General features: G+C 47.5%; 1 protein-coding gene across 5 annotated transcripts in view; it reads left to right on the plus strand.

The window, feature by feature from the left end:
- GRAMD1B (GRAM domain containing 1B) overlaps positions 1-19,556 on the plus strand; it is a 167,484-nt gene that overhangs the window by 63,177 nt on the left and 84,751 nt on the right. For 3 of the 5 annotated variants that reach the window (XM_044439525.1, XM_044439527.1, XM_044439529.1), the window contains one exon: positions 2,022-2,099. In XM_044439525.1, the coding sequence (XP_044295460.1) occupies positions 2,022-2,099 (78 nt within the window). The remainder of the gene's footprint in view (positions 1-2,021; positions 2,100-19,556) is intronic. The other 2 variants (XM_044439526.1, XM_044439528.1) reach the window with 1 other exon arrangement.

Raw genomic sequence — 19,556 nt, forward strand, 5'->3', positions numbered from 1 at the left:
AATAGCTCTTTCTGATCTGTGCATTGCGGAAGTATCAGTTATACTTCAGGTCGTTTAGCTATATGTGATGATGGCATAAAGCGGGAATGCGCATTCTGCAGTTTAAAAATAATGCTTTGTTGTCCGTGTAGCACAATAGCATACTTGCCCAGAATTAAAATTGGTTATAAGGATACAGTATTATTATTCTTAGGAAATCTTGTGCGCTACCTTTCTTTCCAAGAAAAAAAAATGTGTTGGAAGGAGAAAAATGAGAGGGAGAAATATCCATGCATTGTGTGAAGCTAGGAGGCTACCAGAAAAGGTTTAAATCAATCAATCAATCAATCAATCAATCAATAAAATAATCCTGTGATGAAGAAGCTATCTAGTGTATCTTCCAAACTGTCTCTCCAAGATCTAGAGACCTCTTAGGTGCCTTCTCCTGAATTCCTTCTTAAGCTCCCTCTAAGCTTTCCACAAATGACCACTGAACAGGAGAAGCAGGGCAGTCTGTAAATGGGAAATCTTTATAGCAGTGGAGTGAACAACAATTAATACCCTACCTAAATGGAAGATTATCTTGGCACCTTCCATTCCGTTCCGTTCCATTCCTAATTAATCCTAGACCCTGACCCCTAAGCCCTAAGATCTCTTTCTGGATCATTGTGAATGAATAGACAGATACAGCTCAAGATGAGGGAAAAACAGACAATAACATAGTAGAAATCAGAGAAACTATCTAGGAGTTACAGATGTGCACAGAGCTACTTTTGCAGTTGGATTATATCCCAACAGGAAGGTAGATATAATATTGGCAGCTGATCGGAAATGAACAGCAGTAGCCCGTTGGACAGGAGAGCAATAGAATCTCCCCAGCTGTATAACAGGGACAGCAGGGGATTGCAAACCACAGGCCTTTCCTGCATAGGAAGGTTTATGTGTGCATAACGTATTAGCAGCTGAAAAGCAAACTTATGCCATCGTGTGGACAGAACATGTAACATCCCAATAAAAATTCCTTCCAGCTCTATTTACAGTTCTTGGATTCTCCACTGGATGTTCCACGTCCACAATATAAGTGGAATAAGTTATGTCTTCTGGAAAATGGCAGTGGTTTGAGGGAACTGGGACAAGGCCAGATTTGGAGGGCGGGGGGATGTTCAGTGCAGCATATTTTGCCCTTTTGATGTACCATTTGGGAAAGTTTGTAGAGGAACTTAGTTCTGTGGAGGGGAAGCTGAGCCAGGTTTCAGTAAGAAAGATACCGAGACGGTGCCAAATGACAGCTTAAAACATTAGTATTTCGGTAGGATTTCCCCCCTAATTGTCTATGGATACCACAGGTTCCTGGGCTCTTTACAAGTGTGCATTTGTCAAAGATGACTTGCATGAAAAAAGTGCAAGAGCTAATGGGAATTTCCCGGAATTTGGGACTTCAAATTCTTGGTGCCTCTAATATGTGGAGCTGGTGAAGAACTTCCTCCCATTCCACTGCACAGCAACTCCGTTCAATGAGCAGAGCAGTCCTTGCAGTCTGGTACCCTCCAGATGAGTTGGACTACAACTCCCAGAATTCCTCAGCCATTATTCATTCAATACCTTTCTACACTGCTCAGTAGCTCTGTGCGTTGATCAGATCTGTCTCTCCATGCAAGGGAATAGTTTTTCTTATTAATGGGATAGAAATACAGGACCTTGTTTGAGGACTGAAGATTGCAGGGAGTACAGTAAGAAGTAATGAATCACCCACCCAGTCTGCAACTTGGAACCTCCATTTCTGCTGGCAAATAAAGTCCTTATCCCTTTAAAAGCTAATACCAGTTCAGACAAGATTCCAACAGGCGTTTAGCAAATATCTGTCCTGTATCTGGTAAGACATGGTGAGATTAAACCAAGATAGAGTAATCCAAGATCCGAAATGTATTTTTGCTATGCTAAATACTGCTAGAATAATGTTGCATGAGACTGCTGGCGTTGCAAGCAGCCTGTACCCCTGGAAGTCCTAATCACCGGCACCTCACCTTTGCTTCTTCTTCCAGCAGCCAGCAGAGTAGCCAGCAAAGCAGCCATGAGGACGATGCATCCCGCTTCCTGAGCCCGCGACTGCGTGATGACAGGTAGGTTACTGGCAGGAGTGACAGCATTGGTTTGGTGGAGGGGAACGCCCATCGCTGGGAGGATTGCTTGATGTTCCGAAGAGACCTGGTTCTGTATCTGTCCCCGCCAGTGGAAAGGATTCCAAGTGGGAAAAGATTGGAGGGTGATTGAAACATGTTCTGGTGTGATGTTGCCTTCAGGCCTCTGGTGTGATGTTGCCTTCAGGCTTCCAAGAGTCATTGGAATGATTAACATAATTTATTATATTTCATATCTCACCTTCCTCCCATTGTGGAACTCAAGGTGGCTCCACACAGTTCCCAGGTGGTCTCCCTTCCAACCTCAAGCCAGCCCTAGATCTGCTTAGCTTCAGCATCAGGGGATGCTTATGTGCCTCCAGACCATCCTCAGGGGAACATGGAAAGCACAATATCACATGGACCTGAACCGATGGGCAGAAGTGGGCTGAGTTTTGGCTTTTACAGAATTATTTGACGTATTTATATACTTGGATCTAAGAATGGTCTATCCCTACTGCTTTTTGCCTGAACTGGAAATTGGGTAAACTGAGTAAATATGAGCTGACTCAGTAGATTCAAGTCATTGTTGTTCTGGTAGCGCTGAGCATGCGAAAAACGGGACCATCCACCTTTCACTGTGTATGCACGCACTCGGCTTGCTGCTTTAATTTTGTGACAGCTAATTTGGGCAAAAGTGGGGTCATCCACCCCAGAATTTGTGCAAATTCACGCAAGTATATACAAATTTACAAAATGTGCACAATTGTACACAATGGAACTAATCTATGGATCAAGGGCCCAAATTCCATGTTAATTTGCCTGTCTTTAAAAATGTACACAATTGTGGACTATTTTAAGAATGGAAGTTGGCATGCCGGCTCAGCTTGCATTAGATCAAGTTGGCCCCAGCAGAGGGTTGACAGAAGAGAATCCGCTGGGCCCAGCTGAGAAAATCCATTGGATTTTCATCCCCTGTCCGATGCCACACACATCTCTGCTTCTTAAAATTTGTAAAGCACTTAAACTTTTGGAACTTCATAAAGATAAGAACAGTAAAGTTTTATCTGACAGGTGGTACACATTACATCTGATGTTCCTAAAACTAGTAATGGAAGTTTAACTTGGTAAGATGTATGCTGAATATATTTTTACTTATCAGCAAATATCCATTGCTCCCCCAAGTAAAGAACTCCCTTCTCGCATCAGCATTTCCAGAAATGTTGTACCTCCAGTGTGTGCACTGCCTCCTTTACTTTTAAGAAATAATAGAACATCTGGTTGGTGGAGGCAGTTATTGTGCAAACTCAGTTACTGGTGCAAAAGTAATTATCATTGCAGGTGGTTTTCCTTAGATACATTGTTTAACATAAATCTAAAAATGCCAGAAAAAAGAAGGTGCAGACTGGAGCAACTGCACGAACGCCAAGTGCTTGTGAAATGTTGTTGACTTTGCAACAATAAGAACTTCAAGTCTGCTAATAGTGTGAGACAAAGGTAACTGTAGTCATTTTGTCTAGCACAAGGAGGAGCCGATGCCAAGGTTGCATCTGCAACAAATGGTGGCTAAGGTTTTGTTCAGTAAAAGGAGCACATTGTTGTAAATGTGTGCAACAGAAGTTGGTGTCTCTGTGGGTGTGCAAAGGTTAGGATGTGCATTGCAGCTGCATCTCTGAAGAAGGAGCAGTGCCTAGGTTGTGAAAGGTGACAAGGAAAGGGATGATGCAAGACAATGACAACTGCCTTGGTCACCTCAGCTCAACATGTGGCTTTATGATCTATGTCAGCTTACGGCACAGACTTCATGAACTACGGTGGGTCATCACAGCCAGAGATGGGGGATGGGGCATGATTATCCATCTTTATTCACTATAGGTTTCTGTCCAAAGCATGCACGTACAGTATTTATTTATTCAATTTAGATCCTGCTTTTTTCTTATAATGAACTCGCTTCGATTGCCATAGGATATACTAGGAAGAGGCCTTGCATGGATGGGTAAGCTAAAGGGCCATATGCGTATGGTGGAATGCCATATAAGCTTGAATGCTATGGTCTTTGCTTTCTTCTCCTACTAGTCCAAAGAGCCACTTTTTCTGTAGTCCAGCAAGCCTGGACCCATTACTTTTGCTGCTACTTTGACTTTCTTTGGTAGCCCACCTCCCAATCTGTGCGTGCCAAATGCATCTCCTTCTTCAGCCAGTCCAGCTCTCCTTCCCTTCCTCCATTTCTCAGCCCACAAGCCTTGGCATCCACCCATTTTTGGTGCTCCGTCAATTGTGCCAACTTCCGTATACATTTTTCACTGGATCCCAGTCAGCATCCTGCGGGCAAGGAAGGAAGGTGAAAATGGGCAATGGCGAATGGCACAGACTAGACTGGCCTGTACTGGTGTGTTCAGCTGGCATTTCCTGAACTACAGTTCAATATGCCAGAAGTTAAAGAGCAAACAGATTTGTCTGTTGTTAGCTTTTGGCTACCCTGTCCGGTTTTTTAACAGGTGCACCATGTTTGCAGGTAAAGCTGTAGGAGCTGGTGCCCTAGTCATGGTGTTCTTGCCTGAGCTTCTCCACCACTGTGCTTCTCTCTCAAAGAGTGGAAGAGAGAACAGTGAATTGATTCGCCATAAATCAGGCCCATGTTTTTCACAATTAATGTAAGCAACTGCTCTGAAAAGAGCTGCTGCTGCTCCTGAGACTCGCTATGACACTCTCAATTTTAATGGCATGAGGCTGGCCTGACAAAAAATACGGTGTCATGTGCTCTTTGCAAATTCAGCAGGAACAGAGAAATGGGTGACGAAAGCACCATTTATGTGGAAAGGGAGACGATTCTCTGGAAGTCTGTTGGCAACTTTATTGGAAATGAAGGATGTTGCTGCCAGGTCACCACTGCTGTCTTCTCTCTCCCCCCCCGCCACCCCCCTCCCGCCATGCTTTATTTTCTCATCTTAGATGCAAATTGCTTTTGTGCCATTTAAGGCTGATGGTTCCTCTTTGATTAACTAACTGGTGTGAAAGAAAAGTGTGCACCTACATACATACATTTTAAAGCTTTCTTCCCTTGTAAAGCACAGGGGAACTGTTGTGTGCAACTGCCTGCAAGGTCCTTCCCCTCTGAACTCCAGACAATCCTTTGAAATGCATTTCCTGTACTGAAGCTCAACAAATAACAGAAGAGTTTGAACTCTAAATAGCATTATTGCCCAAGTTAAAGGAGAAGCTTCTGCTCTTGTAAAGAGCTGATTCAACATGGGAACCTTCCCTTCTGTCCCTCCCTTTCAATAAAGCTTCTGATCACCCTTTGGGTGGCTCTTGCTGCAGCTTAGCAAGGTGGAGCAACCAGCAAAGTCCTTCCAACTGCGTAGCTCTTGCTCCCAATGTCTCCTTGCTGGGTCAAGGACTGGCTCTCACTCATGCTCCCCCTTCCCTCCCAGAAACCCTTCTGCCCTTTCCAAAACAGGCTGTTTCTCATGCTCTGCCCAAGAAACCCCACTAGGCCACCTGGAAGGAGCCCCAGGGCTGTTCCCTTTCTTTGTTCCTGTCCAACAATGAATCCAACTGAACATTCTCCAATAGGTGGCTGGCCCGCTTTTGACGCCTGTTCTGATTGTGGGCTTCTCAGGACCACCTGGTTGGCCATGGTGGGAATGAGGAGGCTAGACTAGATGGACTTTTGCTCTGACCCAGCCAGGCCTGCTCTTGTGTTCCCAGCTGCAGCCTGCTCATGTGCCCAGGGCCATCAGCACACAGGGATGGAATGAAACTTCCTGGAGGGGGTTTCTTCAGGCTTCTGACCCCCTGAGTTTGCACCAATGATTTGTCTACTGTTGTCTGCTGCTGCTCACCAGCCTCAATGGACCTTGTTGTGCTGACTGGGCTCCATAGGCCCAATGTCTCTCAGCGAGCATTGGGATACGGGTGTCTGAAGGCAACGTCACTTAGTTCTACCTTTCTGCTTGCACGCTCCTAGCAACCAGGAGTGCGCAAGGCCCTCAACCTCAGGCAGTCCAGGCTGCCTCTCCTGGAGCTCTGCCTCGTCCAAGATGGTAGTGCAATGCTGGGAACTGGTTTGCCAGGGGATTTCTGCCCATCAAGCAGCTGCTAAAGTCACAGTCTTCCTGGACCAGTCTCTAAGCTTCTCTGTCACATGATACGCCCTCTTCACTCGGCTTGCTCTGTTCTATTGGTTTAGTCAGTATCCTCCAGACTTTTCACTGTTCATTATGCTAATAGAGCACCTGGGAGCACAGACAGTGCATAGCTGATGATTCTGAGAAACAATCATATACTTTGCAAGGCAAAATAAGGCTCAACTTTCCCTCTAAAAGCTTTGGGGCTTTTAGTAGGTCTAGAAATCATTTTAAATGCCACACTGTCATCACTATCCAATGTTAATTGACTATTGTCTTTCCCCGCCACCAAAGAAAACTCTTGGCTGGCCTTTCCTTCCCAATATTCCCATGAACGATCGAAGTGGGTGGAGTGCAGAGAAACAAAGAAAGTGTAATTTGAGGACAAACTCGGACGCGTACCTTTCTGGCTCTCTCTGGCTGATTTATTGCAACTACAAACTGCAGCACTGGCACAAAGAGGATGAGGGGGGAAATGAATCAGTGAAAGCGGTGTGCATGATTTCTTTTTGTTGTTTTGTCCAGCCCAGCAAAATCCGTTGTATTGCCACTCCCATGCTCTCTATAATTGGTAGAAGAGGTCTTACTGCAATACACCGAAAGTGCACGTTCTCCGCCATCACAGCCTTCAGAATCTGAATGTCCAAACTTTCTGGCTGCAGCATCTGAGAATGATAGTACCTTTTTCTCCCTTAGCCTGCGTAGAATTGCACCCTTGCAGAGTCAAGGGTAGCCCTGTGCCTTGATTGTTGCACTGCTGCCGTAAAGGTGTGCTTTTCCTCACCCTGTTTCCCAGTGATGAACACAGGCCGGGTTGTCTATTTGTATACAGCTGTGTAGTCGGTTGCATATTTGCCTCAATTATTTAATATTCATACTATATGCACTTGAGATAAGTGGTCTTACTAGGTTGGGGGGAAATGGAAGTCTAAACACCCCCTTTCATGTTACTGTTGGGAACCACTTCAAATTGCCTCTTTTTACTCTGTTAGAAGATCTGGGCCAAGTGAGGAGGAAGCTGGGCCACCTTATCTTTGGCTTCTGGAAGGTGATCTCACCCTTCACAGCCCATTCCTGTTGACGGCACAGCTCTTCTGATCCCGCTGCAGTGCGGAGGGGCACAATGCTGCAATTCTCATTCCCCAAAGGCAGCCGTAGAAGGTGCCTTTCACTGAGCCAGTGAGCTCTATACGAACATGTGGAAGCACCATGGAAAACTCTTGTCCAGCATTCCCTAGGCGTGTATCGGGTTGTTTCTGAGTATGCCTGAGGCCCAGTGTTCCTCAGTATTGCATTGCTGAGTCCCACATCCTAACTAACAACTGTGCAGTAGGTAAAATTCATTCTACAGCCACATGCTTGGGAAAGCCTGTTGCAGATCAAGGGTGGGAATGCTTGTGTTCTCCTGTTTAATCAACTGTAGAAAAGTTCTCACCCTCTTTCTTCCCACTGAACCCGAGTTCCTTTCTTTTCTCTGTGAGACAGCCCATTCCTGTTCATGGCAGAGTTGTAATTATAGCTAAGTGGATGGAAACAAAAGCTGGGGAGGCTTTGTCTCCATCTGAAGAGAACAATGTATCCCTCTGAGGGCCAATTATTAACCCAGGAGAGGACTGGCTGGGAGGAACCATTTGGTAGCTTAGCAGCTTCAGCTTTCTACCAGATGTTTCCCTCCAATTATCCATGCCTCTGTAGTAATGTTGATCCTGGAGGTAAAAGAAAGTATGGCAGCTAAACCCTGTTGTTAAAAGTTCAGGGTGCATTTTGACCACACCGTTGCCTCCATGCTAGCGGCTTCCTTGCGGAAAGAAGGCCCATCCACTCTGCTGGCAGAAAAGGACACGGCAGTTCCTTATTAACATCTCACTCTTTCTGAAACAGGTAAGCAAGATTAGTCCCTCCAGCAAAGGCAGGTAGGTAGGGTCAGGGGGGTGCCTGTGAAAGGCAGAGGGGAGGATAGGTATAAAAGCACAGTTGCTAGTTACTTGCCATTGGCCTCTTCTGGAATCATACTGCTGCAGGAAGGAAAGAGGAGAATAGGGCCAAAGAGCAGGGAATGCCAAGCCAATTTGCCCAGAGACCAAGCAGGACCAACACGGGTAGGGGCAGAGTTCTACGGAACACCCGAGCCAGGGATGATGGAGACAGATGGTGAACTTAGCCTTGCTCAGGAAATGGTCAGAGACTTTTCAAGATGTAGTGGGGCCAGAGGCAAATGTGTAGAAACATGTGAAGATAGTGCAGGACTTGAGACAGCCACTGAGTCAAGAACAGAAAGCTGCCACCATGTTGTTGTGGCAAAGCTGAGCAGGATTGGAAAGCACTCAGAGCCCCTTGTGGCTTCCAGTGGTCTCTGTGATTGTACCGACCCCACTCCTGCAAGCACTTACAGGTTTGATGTTTATCCTGCAAGTACTTACCAGGTAAACCAGGCTGCCTTCTCTTTCAAGCCACCAGGGGGAGCTGCATCACTTTGCACATCCATCATTCAGTCCCTTTATGTATCCATCTTTTAAAGATCAGGTGCTCAATTGCTTTTGAACAAAGAAGAAAACAAATGTAACATACTTCCCACAATCAGTACCCCAGCTAGAGCTGAGGGCTCAGGTAGAATTAATACCCAAAAACATAAAGGAGAGTTTCCCGCATTATTTTGAGCTGTGGAGGCAGACCTACTTATAACAGGTAGCTGGATACCAGAGAAAGAGAAATGAATTATGTTATAAAACTGAAAAATGCTTGCGGAGAATGCTGCCTTAGAAGGGGTCAGATGACGATTTGGCTCCAGGTATAATGAAGCACTTAGTTATAGGCAATGGATGTGAACTTCTTTCGAACTTTCTTCCCCTTTCACATTTAAGATCCAGGTTCAGTGTTCTCCCGTGTTTCTAAAATTATCAGCTACATTTATAGTCTGACCTTCCCCAAGTGGGACAAGCGGCATTTGTAGGATTCTCATGTGGCCTCCCATTCAGGTATTGATCAGCACCAGACCTCCTCAGCTTCAAAGAAGGAACAGTTGCAGGTATCTTCAAACCACTCTTGGGTTTTAGGAATGAAAAACCTAGTAAAGTAGTCAGAAGTGTTTCTGCATAATATTAATGTTAATAATAAATAACTGACTTTGGAAACCTAGGTTGCCAAATGTACTTTTTCCACATTTTGGCCACCATATTGTCAAATGGACACATTTTCCAGATGTTGTTATGGAAGGTGATATGATATTTGGGGGAGAATGAATGGAAATTGGTGTTCCTTACTGAAATACAGCATATTTTTTCCCATTAAGGAACACCTGGTTGCTATTAATCCATTTTTCCTCCATATGCCCCTTTCCATAACAATTTTTGGAAAACAGCAGCCATTTCCCAAGATGGTGGCTCAACCCCAACATATAAAATAGGGTTTTTCATAGATTATTAGATGCAGTGTGCTTTTTTTTTTTTTTTTGTTAATAAAAATCTGATCACCCCTACTTCCTCAGAAATTTCACCAGGTTTTCTAGAAGCTTTTTCTGAATTTTTGATTGTGTATATGTCTGGGCATACATTTCTTATTTAGGTTATGAAACCACCCTAGTTCAAGTCAGAGCATCAGTTCATCTAGCCCAGTGATACTTGGTTTGGCTGGTGGCAGCTCCTGGGAGGGAAGGGATTCCCTTTTCAGTCTGCCTTCCTAAAACCCTTTTAGCAACTGAATTGAGGGCATTTTGCAATAAAGAGCATGTGACTTCTGCTGAGTTATGCGCTCTCTGCATGCAAAAACATGTGTGTACGGGTAAGCCAAGACCTTCTGGTGCCTTGCTCAGGGCCGTCTGAACACATGGGCCTGATGGGCACTTGCCCGTGGGCCCCATAGTAATCTGTGCATGTTAACCCTTGGAAAATTGGAAAACTTCCAAAATTAACAGTAGTTGTAGTTGTCGTAGGGGCCCCAGTACACTGCTTTGCCCGGGGTCCATAATGCTGTTAAGACGGCCCTGGCCTTGCCCCAGATGCTGCTTGCCAAAACCATGTGCTGTGCCAAATTGGACCAGCAACTGAATCTTACTTCCATGCTGTCAAGAAGGTATCTCCCTTTGGGCCACCTGAGGACAGCAAGGGCTGATGGGATGCAGGTGGGGTGGTGGGACACCTGCACTCTGGCACCTCAGGAGAATGGCCACAGGGCTTAACATGGGTTTGCTGCTTTAATTGAGGTCTGAGTGAGTAGGGAATAAGACGGGGCAGTGCTGAGAGCAACCCAGGTACCAGGGCTGCCAGTTTTCATGGCATAGCCATCCTCTTTCTGAGAAACATCCATATGTCTCAAGAAGGAAACGGTGGCTAGTTTGCAGCAGCAAAGGAAATTTAACACAAAAACAATTATTCTATCCTGAAGGGCCCCCCTGCCCTCAGCTGCCTTCCTGCCTTGGAGCAAAGGTGTGTCCTAAAGGCTTGGATTCCTGACTAGGCAGGTGCGTGCAACCTGCAGTTTGGAGTTTCTTAGCTGTTCCCACTAGCAGCTCTAAGAGGTCGGGACTTGATGCACCAAATGCCACCTGCTCGGTTCTGAGAATGCAGGTGATGTAAGGAGTGACACGGATGGATGGCCCTCTCTGGGCATGTCGCACCTGGGCTCCCGTCGAGCGTGTTTGTCCACGTGCGCACGCTCTCCACCGGGCCTCCGTGTTCTCCAGCACACCAGCATGTGCCACTCAGGTGCTTGGGCAGCCTCTCGCTGTGCTGATGGCAGCAAGAGGGGAAAATGTGCACTCCTCGGGGGAATCAGTTTTCTCAGGTGCTGTGCTGAGATCTGAGGAGTGAAAGCTTTGCCCCTCCCTGCAGCACACAACACCTGACATCACTTACAGGTGGAGCCAGGCAGGCAGGCAGGGCTATTTTGTTTCTGGAGAACTGGGACAGAGCGGACCTCCCCGTGCCAAGACGTGCTAGCGAGGACTGAGCACAGACCTTGAGCAGCCTCAGAGCAAGAAGCCACGGAGGGCTGACTGGAATTCTGCAGGGGAGGTTCTGGGCCACTGGCATTGAAATAGTGGCTCAGGAATGCTAACGGAGATAAAGTTATTTTGGGGACTATTGGAATCGTGGAGTCTTCCAGCTTGTCCTTGGCACAAAGTTGGAGCAAAACCGTATCTTGCAGACAGAGCTAACTTCTACATAGCCTGGCTCAACAGAAAACCTTCACACGCAGCAAGCGACAGACCCACTCAGTGCCCTTCGGACCAGCTTCCTCGGGGTTAGCAGCTTGCCGGCTCGAGGTTTTCTATGGGCTGCAGGCGCCCGAGTCGGCTGGTGCCTTGCAAAGCACGGCCATGGTCCAGAACTTGCATCCCAAGGAGGTCTCCTCCAATATAGCAGTGAAGCAGGTCTGCCATTTCCGTGTGGCTTCCCTCAAGAAAAAGCTCTCCTTCCTCAGAATCATGTAAGTATCCTGACTGAGGGGTGGTTGGGCTGACAGAAAGGCTTCTGCTTAAGCATTTATTCTCCCATTGCTGAGCCTTAGGAAAGGAAACTAATTCTCCCACTGCTGAGCCTTAGGAAACTAAACTGGCACTGTCCCCACAGAAGAGTAAGGTGTCAACAGGCATTGGATAACCACAGGAATGAAGGAAATAACCCCCCACAAATGTATTTGTGCAGTCTTGCTCAGTGTTCTTCATCTATCTAATAAGGATTTAAATCTTCCTACTTGATAGGTATGATGATAGGTTCCATTGGCAGGTTTTGCAGGTAGACCAAGGAAGATGTGGACACGCACATGGCGGGCATGTCGTGAACGGAGCCGGCTGGAGCCAGGGGTCAGACTAGATGGTCCAGGAGACCCCTTCTGACTCGCTCATGTTTCTATGTGGACAGGCAGAGAAAATGCCTATTTATCAGATCTGTCTGTTAAAAGGAAGGAGCGTGCAAAGATGAAGGAGAGCTGAGCTAAGGAACCCAGGGAAGTGATACAGGAAATCTGAACAGCACAGAACAGCACAGAACAGACTTCTAGTGCAGTTAGCTCTGTGTATGTGGTGATGGTACTAGAAGCATTCGCTTCCATTGGGTTTTTGTGTTGGGCTTAACTAAGGGCTGCAACTTGACTTCAAGTCATACATCAGGTTTAGTAAAGCATAGCCTTGAATTGACCAGTAAATGCCACTTGTCTTAAAAATAGCAGGTATGCAGAAATCCATCAAATCATCTGTACTCCATTCCTAAGTGTGGCTGAGATTTTCAGAGGCTCACTTGGTCCATGTCTCTCTTTTACCCTCACACCAGCCTTGGGGGTCAGACGGTGTCTGTGACTGGCCCAAAATCACCGAGTGAGCCTCACAGCCAAGTAGGGAGCCACCACTCTAAGAGAACTTCAGCTGCTGGACATTATAGAAATCAAAATAATAATGATTAGGAATGGCAGACTTGCATTTCAGATTATACCCTTTCCATGTTTCCTCTTCTTCCCTCTCTACACAGCTGAGTTTAGGAGAGCTCAGGTTAAGTGATGCTCTTCAGAGAATGGAAGCACAAGGCGAAGGTGCTGGGCTGAGCATGGCTTCTGGTCAGCTTTCATGAACATGCAGCTTCCTGCGTGCAAGCCCTTGCAGCATCGACCCCCTTTGTGGGCTGGCCTCAGCACATGAACACCCAGCCTTCCCTGCACTCCATTCTGCCCCAGCCTCTGGCTTGTCCCACTTCTGTTTGGGAAGAGGCCAAGAGCCCCATGGTGGAGTTCATGCGCCGTGAGTCTTAGATTCCAGTTGAAAAGCCCTTCCAGTTGAAAGGACTGCTCAATGCAGTCAGCAGTGGGGTAGAAAGATCTACGGTCCAATTCAGTACAAAACAGCTCCTTCTATGCGCGGAGCATTCTGCTTCCCTCCCTCTCGTTATCTGCGCCCTTTCACATCCTTTTTTGATTCCCTTCAGTGCAGAATTCCCAGTTCCCCAGCTTTGTTCTTCCCTCCAGAGATTTCCAAAGTGCCTGAAATTTACAAAAAGAGCTTGCATTATAGTCCATGCTGTTGGGCTACAGCCAGCGTGCTTCGCTCTTCCCCCACTTCACATGCTCAGCTGGGTCCAGTTTTGGAACGTGGCTGCAGATGACTGCCAGACGAGTCTTCATGTTGGACCACTAACATGAAGAAACGCCTCACCCTGTACTTCATGCTTTTGAACTGAGTTATTCTGGAGGCCTGCTTGAAGACTTCCTTGAGCAAGTGTACGCAGCTGCAAAGCCATGAGGAGTATGTAATTAGAAGCCTCCAAGGCAACTAACAAAAGAGTGGCACATTCATGGCATCTGGGGGCCTTATGGTTATATATAAACTTACTCAGCGGGAGAGGCAAAGACAGAATCCTAAGCATAAGGGAGCTATTATGGCCCATGTGCTCCATGTATTTCCTGAATTGGAGCCTTTCAGGATTTTGATTGAATTCCAGCCAAGTGCAGTTGCCCATATTTATTTTCCGACTACTACACATGTATGCCACACATGTTCATTCTCCTTTTATGCGCTGTACAAATTGCATTTTCATTCCTTCAGCAGATATGGGGCTCCTACTTAGCTCCTTTTATAGTAGATGCCCCCAAATACGGTAGCTATTATAATTAGTGAATTCCTTTGTTTCTTTATTAATCTTGATTTATTATTTTTTTTTCTTTTTGCAGACTTATTTATTATTAGCAGTTTTTATAGACCTTTCTCTCAGCACATTCAGATGACATTCAGAACGCTGGAGCAGAAGAGTAGTTAGAAGCATGTTTAACACTTTCCCTTCCCACCATTTTTCCTCTTCACTTTCTGCTGCCCCAAGAAATCTTTCCTGAGAAGGTTCCAACATGCTACTTGCTAGGGTAGAATTACTTTAGGAAACCTGGGTCAGGGTGCCAGGTCTCTGCATTATTTTCTGGACATGCCTGAGTTTAAATTGGTCCTTGGGGAAAAGGACACTTTACCTACTAAATGATACTGCTTTCATTAGGCTCCCCAAATATTGGAGGGCCGTAGTCTGTGAGGGGAGCCAACGGTGCGTAGCTGAAGAGGAAAATTTGGACTTGCATCCAGGAGAAGCGGCTTCAGGGATCGCGTATGTTCCAGATGCATCGCATGGCCTTGAGCGATTCTCATGTTCTCTCTCATCTGTGGCATGGAAATAGCAAGTGATTAACAGCATTAGTCAAGCAAAGATGAGTGATGTTGTAAAGCTGGATGTGAAATGAGCGTTCCTTTGAAAATGATAATTCTTTATAGTGACATCAGTGGGAGAATTGCTCTACTTCCAAGAAAAACCGTGTCCCTTAGCAGAACTCAAAGCTGTTTCACATACTGTGTTTTTCAGGTGTGCCCATCAAATTTTCCCTTTGAATGTAGAAATGGAACATGTGCAGGTGATAAATGGGTCCACTCATTCAAAAGTACATGTGCTAGAAACCCAATAATTGACCAGGTGGTAGTGCTAGCAGGGTTGGCACTGCTTTATTTTTATTTTTTCTTGAAGCAAGCCTTTTCAGAGGCTGTTCCAAAGGGCCAAAGCCTCGGACTTCTGTCGGCTTCTTCTGAACACCCAGTGGCATCTCATGCAATGGCATTTCACCTGATGACCTGATCTAGCGTTCACCCTGTTGGGACAAAGTCCGTGGATGGGAAGAGGCTTTGGATCTTTGGAAGGTCTTTCTTTCTGTGAAAATGAGAAGTGGTGGAGATGGACTGGATTTGGTTAATGACACTTCTTATGCTAAAGGCCTCGTGTGTGCATGTGTGAGTCTCCACGTCTTTTACTGACAGTGTTTTATGTTCTGCACCATGAGCTGTTTATTATTTCTATGCTACAAGTAGAACAGCAGGGCTGACAACGAAATGTTTGGGAATGAGGCTGGAGCAATTATTATAAAATCGCATTGTGATGCTCAACTAGTTCCTCCTAGCATAGGTTCTCTGGAAAGGGCTCTCCAATCCTGAAAAAGTGGGTCAGTCAAAAGGGGGCGAAGGCATTGCCTTGAAACAGACATTGACAAAGGACTCCATGGAACAGTGGTGTATTGTATAGGCTGAATATGTCTTTGCAAAAGGAGCAGACAATGCCTTCAGATGCTTTTCTCTTCCCCTGGACTTTCCTCTTCCCATATAGAAACTTGGCTGTCCTTTTGCCATGCACCACAGTGGCGTGAAGGCATTTGTAAAATCATCTTTTTAAAAGGAGTGGTGCCCTCCTTTTCTAGCAGGGACTATTGGTTTGCTGTGGTCCAGATGTGGATGTCAGAGAGAGTTGTGCCGGACAGATGCTGCTCCCAAATCATTTGGTGCATGCTGGGTGTGGCCCAGAGAACTAAGAACGGCATAGAATTACAGGGTGGGCTCATGGGACGACTTAACCACACTGCAATTTTGCATAGCTCCAGAAGCCAGAAAGAGGAAGGGAAAAAAGCAAAAGGAAAGAAAAAGAAAGTGATTATTTTGTGGTGGAGAAATGCCTCACAGAAAGTAAGACATGCAAGTGGGTGCTGGGGAGAAGTGCATGAAGAGGGCACAGAACTTCTGTTGCAGAAATGGGCGGCAGGACAAATACTGTAAGGCAGTGTCGTGTGTTGAAAGGGGATGAGCAGTCACAGGATACCAAAGGACCAGGGTAGACAACCACCACAGAATTTAGAATAGCTTTTTGCAGCAAAACAATTGCTCTCCTTCCAACAACCGGCTTTAAATTGCTGGCTGATTTATTCTTCTTCGCAAACCAAGCCTATAGGGACATGGCAAGAGGGAGAAGGGTGTTTACCCGAGTAAGATGCTGTGCTCTTCCCTCTGCTGGTGTTTTTCTTCACCAGCTCCAGCCCTCACCTCCTCTTTCCCTTCCCCAGATTGTCAACCCATGTTTCTGTCACAAACACAAGTCTGGAGCCCGGGAACTTTGGAGGAGAAATTGGTAGGCAAGGAAATCTCCTATCTGCCACTTCTTTGCTGGGAATTGAGCCTCCCAGTCCCACTTTGCCAAAATGAACCAGCAGCCAGTCTTTGAACACCGATAGCCTGAGGTGTACTGCTCCTGAGCATGGAGGTTCCACTCTTCACAGAAAGTTAATTGAGTTAACAGCCACTTACAGACTTGCCACCAAGAAAATTCTTTCATCTTGTTGCTGCTCCCCCAGTTCCTTCTTGGCATTTCCCTATAATGCTCTTTCATTTGATGTACCAGAATTTATGCTGTCTTTGAGCTTCCTCATTAAGATGGCATTTTTCCTTTTCAAATGCTGCATTTGCTTTGTAAAGAACCCTTTTGCACAGTTGTTCAGCTCTGTGGGTATAGATTACTTTGGGCTGACTTATTTTCAAAAACGTAATAAACATGAATGTGAATCCGTTTGGAAGGATTTTAGTTTTAAAAAAACCGCATGGTGTTTCCATGAGCAATGGTGCACGCAGCCCAGAAATTTCACTTCTGCATAATGTTTTCCCAAAGACTCGGCCATGTGGCTCTGTGTTGACAGATGACATCTTAGTAGCGCATCGTGGCTAGAAGGAGCACGGTTTTGGGGAACTGGCTGCTAAATCCAACATTAATCTGATTGCGGCTGACTCCTGACAGAGTCCCCCAAGGGGAATCTGCCAGCCTTTGAGAGAAGCTTTTTGCAAAACGTTGAGTGTTCTTGAGTGTCTGTGGAGACTGAATGGTGATGCGCGGAATGGCTTTCTGATGCTGCTGAAATCGTACTTGTTTTCACACACAAACATTTTAGAGCAATGAGTTTATAGAAGAGCTTTAAAACTCCCCAAACGTTTTGGACTTGTCCGGGGGGGGGATGTGGGTGGCACCGCCCATCTTTCTTCAGATGCTCTCACCTGCTTTTGGCATCTTAAGTGGACTCAGCAGGGCAGAGGAAGGAGTTACCCTGAACAGAAAGAGTAACCCTTGGTCCTATGGGGTGGGAGAGGCTGACTCCCAGCTTGGTCCTGATTGGCTGATTGGGATGGGGAAAAAACTTGCCTTCTGAATGAGTCAGCAAGCAGGAGATGAGAGAAATTGCCGAAGGGACACCTGCTAAGCACCCCCGACACCGCCAAATACTTTCTGGGGGAAGACGCAAACCCCCAGGGATGGAGCAACGGATCGGCCGCCTTTCAGTTGTTCTCGCTTCCCCAAACTTGCGCAGGCCTCTCCTCACGCTTTACAGCATCCTTGCTCCTTTCTCTTACCCTTGAAAGCAACGCACCTGGATTAGAGAGCCGAGATCGCGCTTTCTTTTGGTCCTCGATGCAAGTGCGCTCATGGAGGGAGGGGACGGGGGACAAACGCGCTTCCCGTGGGAGCGGCGTCGTGACGGGACGGGGAGGCGGAGCCTGCGCGCAAGGAATCCTGCCTGTCGGCTGATCCCGCTCCTGAGAATTTGTTTCTGATGATCAACTTGCAAATCCTTTCGGATCCGCTCCGGCATTCTCTAATCTTGCCGGGTCCCCGGCCCTCCCGCCCCCTCCGTTTGCATCTTCTCCTTCAGGAAAGGAAGCGGCGCATCTGCGTGGAGCAACGCGAGGGCCGCTGTGTCCTTAAAGCCGCTTCTCCCACGAGGGAGGAGATGAGTGCGGAGAGAGAAAGGGCCAGCGCTCCCCGCCGCAGCCGCCGCCTCCTGGAGCCCGCTTCTGTTTCTCGCGCTCGAAAGGAAGCCGGCCGGCAGGCTCGCGTCGGCGCCGCGCCGCATCTGCATCTGCATCTGCCCGCGTAGGACGCCGGCTGCCCCGTCTGCGCGCCGGGCACCGGCCCTGCGCTCTGCCCGCTGCGCGCCGGCGCGGCGACGGGCGCCCTCCGCTGCGCGCCTGCCGGCGGTCGCCCCGCCGCCGGAGCTCCCTCGCCGCCGGGGCCCGGCAGGGAGGCCCAGCCTGAGCCAGACTCGGGGTCGCTTCTGCTTCCCTCTTTTCCCGCCACACTGGCTGCCCGGCCGGCCGGAGTCTGTTTCTGTGAGTTCTGGTGATAAGATGGCAGCATGTGTAACCCCAAACCACCATGCACCATAACAAGGTCAGCCTTTTCAGCCACTACTAATCACTCGCCTCCGCTCCCCGTTGACCCTCGCACGGCTGCACGCCTCCCGCCTGCGATTCCCTCGGCCTCGGCATCCTCCCTCGTCGCCCCGCAGCCCGAGCCCCCTGCCGCCGCCCTCGGCGCCGCGTCGTGCCTTCTCCCTCCTGTGCCCCTTTCCGTGATTTTGTCATTGCTCCCCTGGAAGAGCTCAGGCTCGTTAGGAGAGGGATCGCTAGAGCTGCAGGGGGACATGCTCCACCTTCCTTGTAAGGGCCGGCCGGGCTGGAGAAGGGGCGCACCCAAGGCTCTGGGGCCCAGGCCCGGCATCCTGGTGGGGCAGAAGGAAGATGTGCCGCAGGCTCGCTCCTTCATCCTGTGTTTCTCCCGAGCAGGAGCCCCTTGGGCCTGATCTGACTGGCCAGACCAGCTTGCACAGGAAGAGGGAGTGACCCTGTGCCGAGTTTCTCTTCTCTGGCTGGCCCCAGATGAATGGCGAGGCGGACCAGGGTGAATCAGCATCACCACTCGGGTGGAGAGTTGTGCTGCCACTTTGCTCTGCACTTGACATTCAGGGTTAAGCTGTTGACCTGGCAAGGAAATTTACTTTCTGCTTTTCCTTTGAAGAATAACAGAATTGCCTTTATCACCTGGCCTGATATCATGATTACAACAGCAGGTTTGCTAACCACGATTGTGAAGCAAGGGAACCAACAATTTCTAACTTTATAAGGGTCATTATAGTTTCTAACCATGATAGACAACATTTCTATAAATGTGAGCAATTTGGCAAATGTTGCTTCTATTCGGCTGTTCTCCTGGGGCACTCAAGGTCAGTCTATAGCTCAGATTATAAAACAAACACCAAGGAGGAACTCTCTGATTCCGGCAGGAAGCAAAACAGAACTGTGCATGAAGCCAGGACTTTTGCCTTTTGTGATGGCTTTATGTACCTTTGGCTGTATGGGGAGGCTACAGTGGGGGTGGGGGGGCAAAGGGAAATGCTCTGCTATGTTTGCTTCTGAACACTACAGGGCTAGGAGACTAGCTTCCCTTGCTCTGTCCTTGCTAACAAATCAGGCTGTGACAGAATTAGAAAGCTAGTGTGGTGGAGAGGTTAGAATGCTGGACTGGCATGTCAGGAGTTCTGGGTTTTAATCTCCACCTGACCATGATACCCACCTGGTGACTTTAGGCCAGCCATTAACTCCCAACCAAACCTACCTCTCAGTTTGTTCTCAGGATAAAAGGAGGAGGAAGACCAGCTCAATTACCTTGTCTTTCTTGCAAGAAGAAAGAAGGCAGTATTAAAATATAAAAATGAAGGTAAACTGCTAAGG

The sequence above is a fragment of the Varanus komodoensis genome, unplaced genomic scaffold (genome assembly GCF_004798865.1).
Source record: "Varanus komodoensis strain SLA01 unplaced genomic scaffold, ASM479886v1 scaffold35, whole genome shotgun sequence".
NCBI classification, from domain to species: Eukaryota; Metazoa; Chordata; class Lepidosauria; order Squamata; family Varanidae; genus Varanus; species Varanus komodoensis.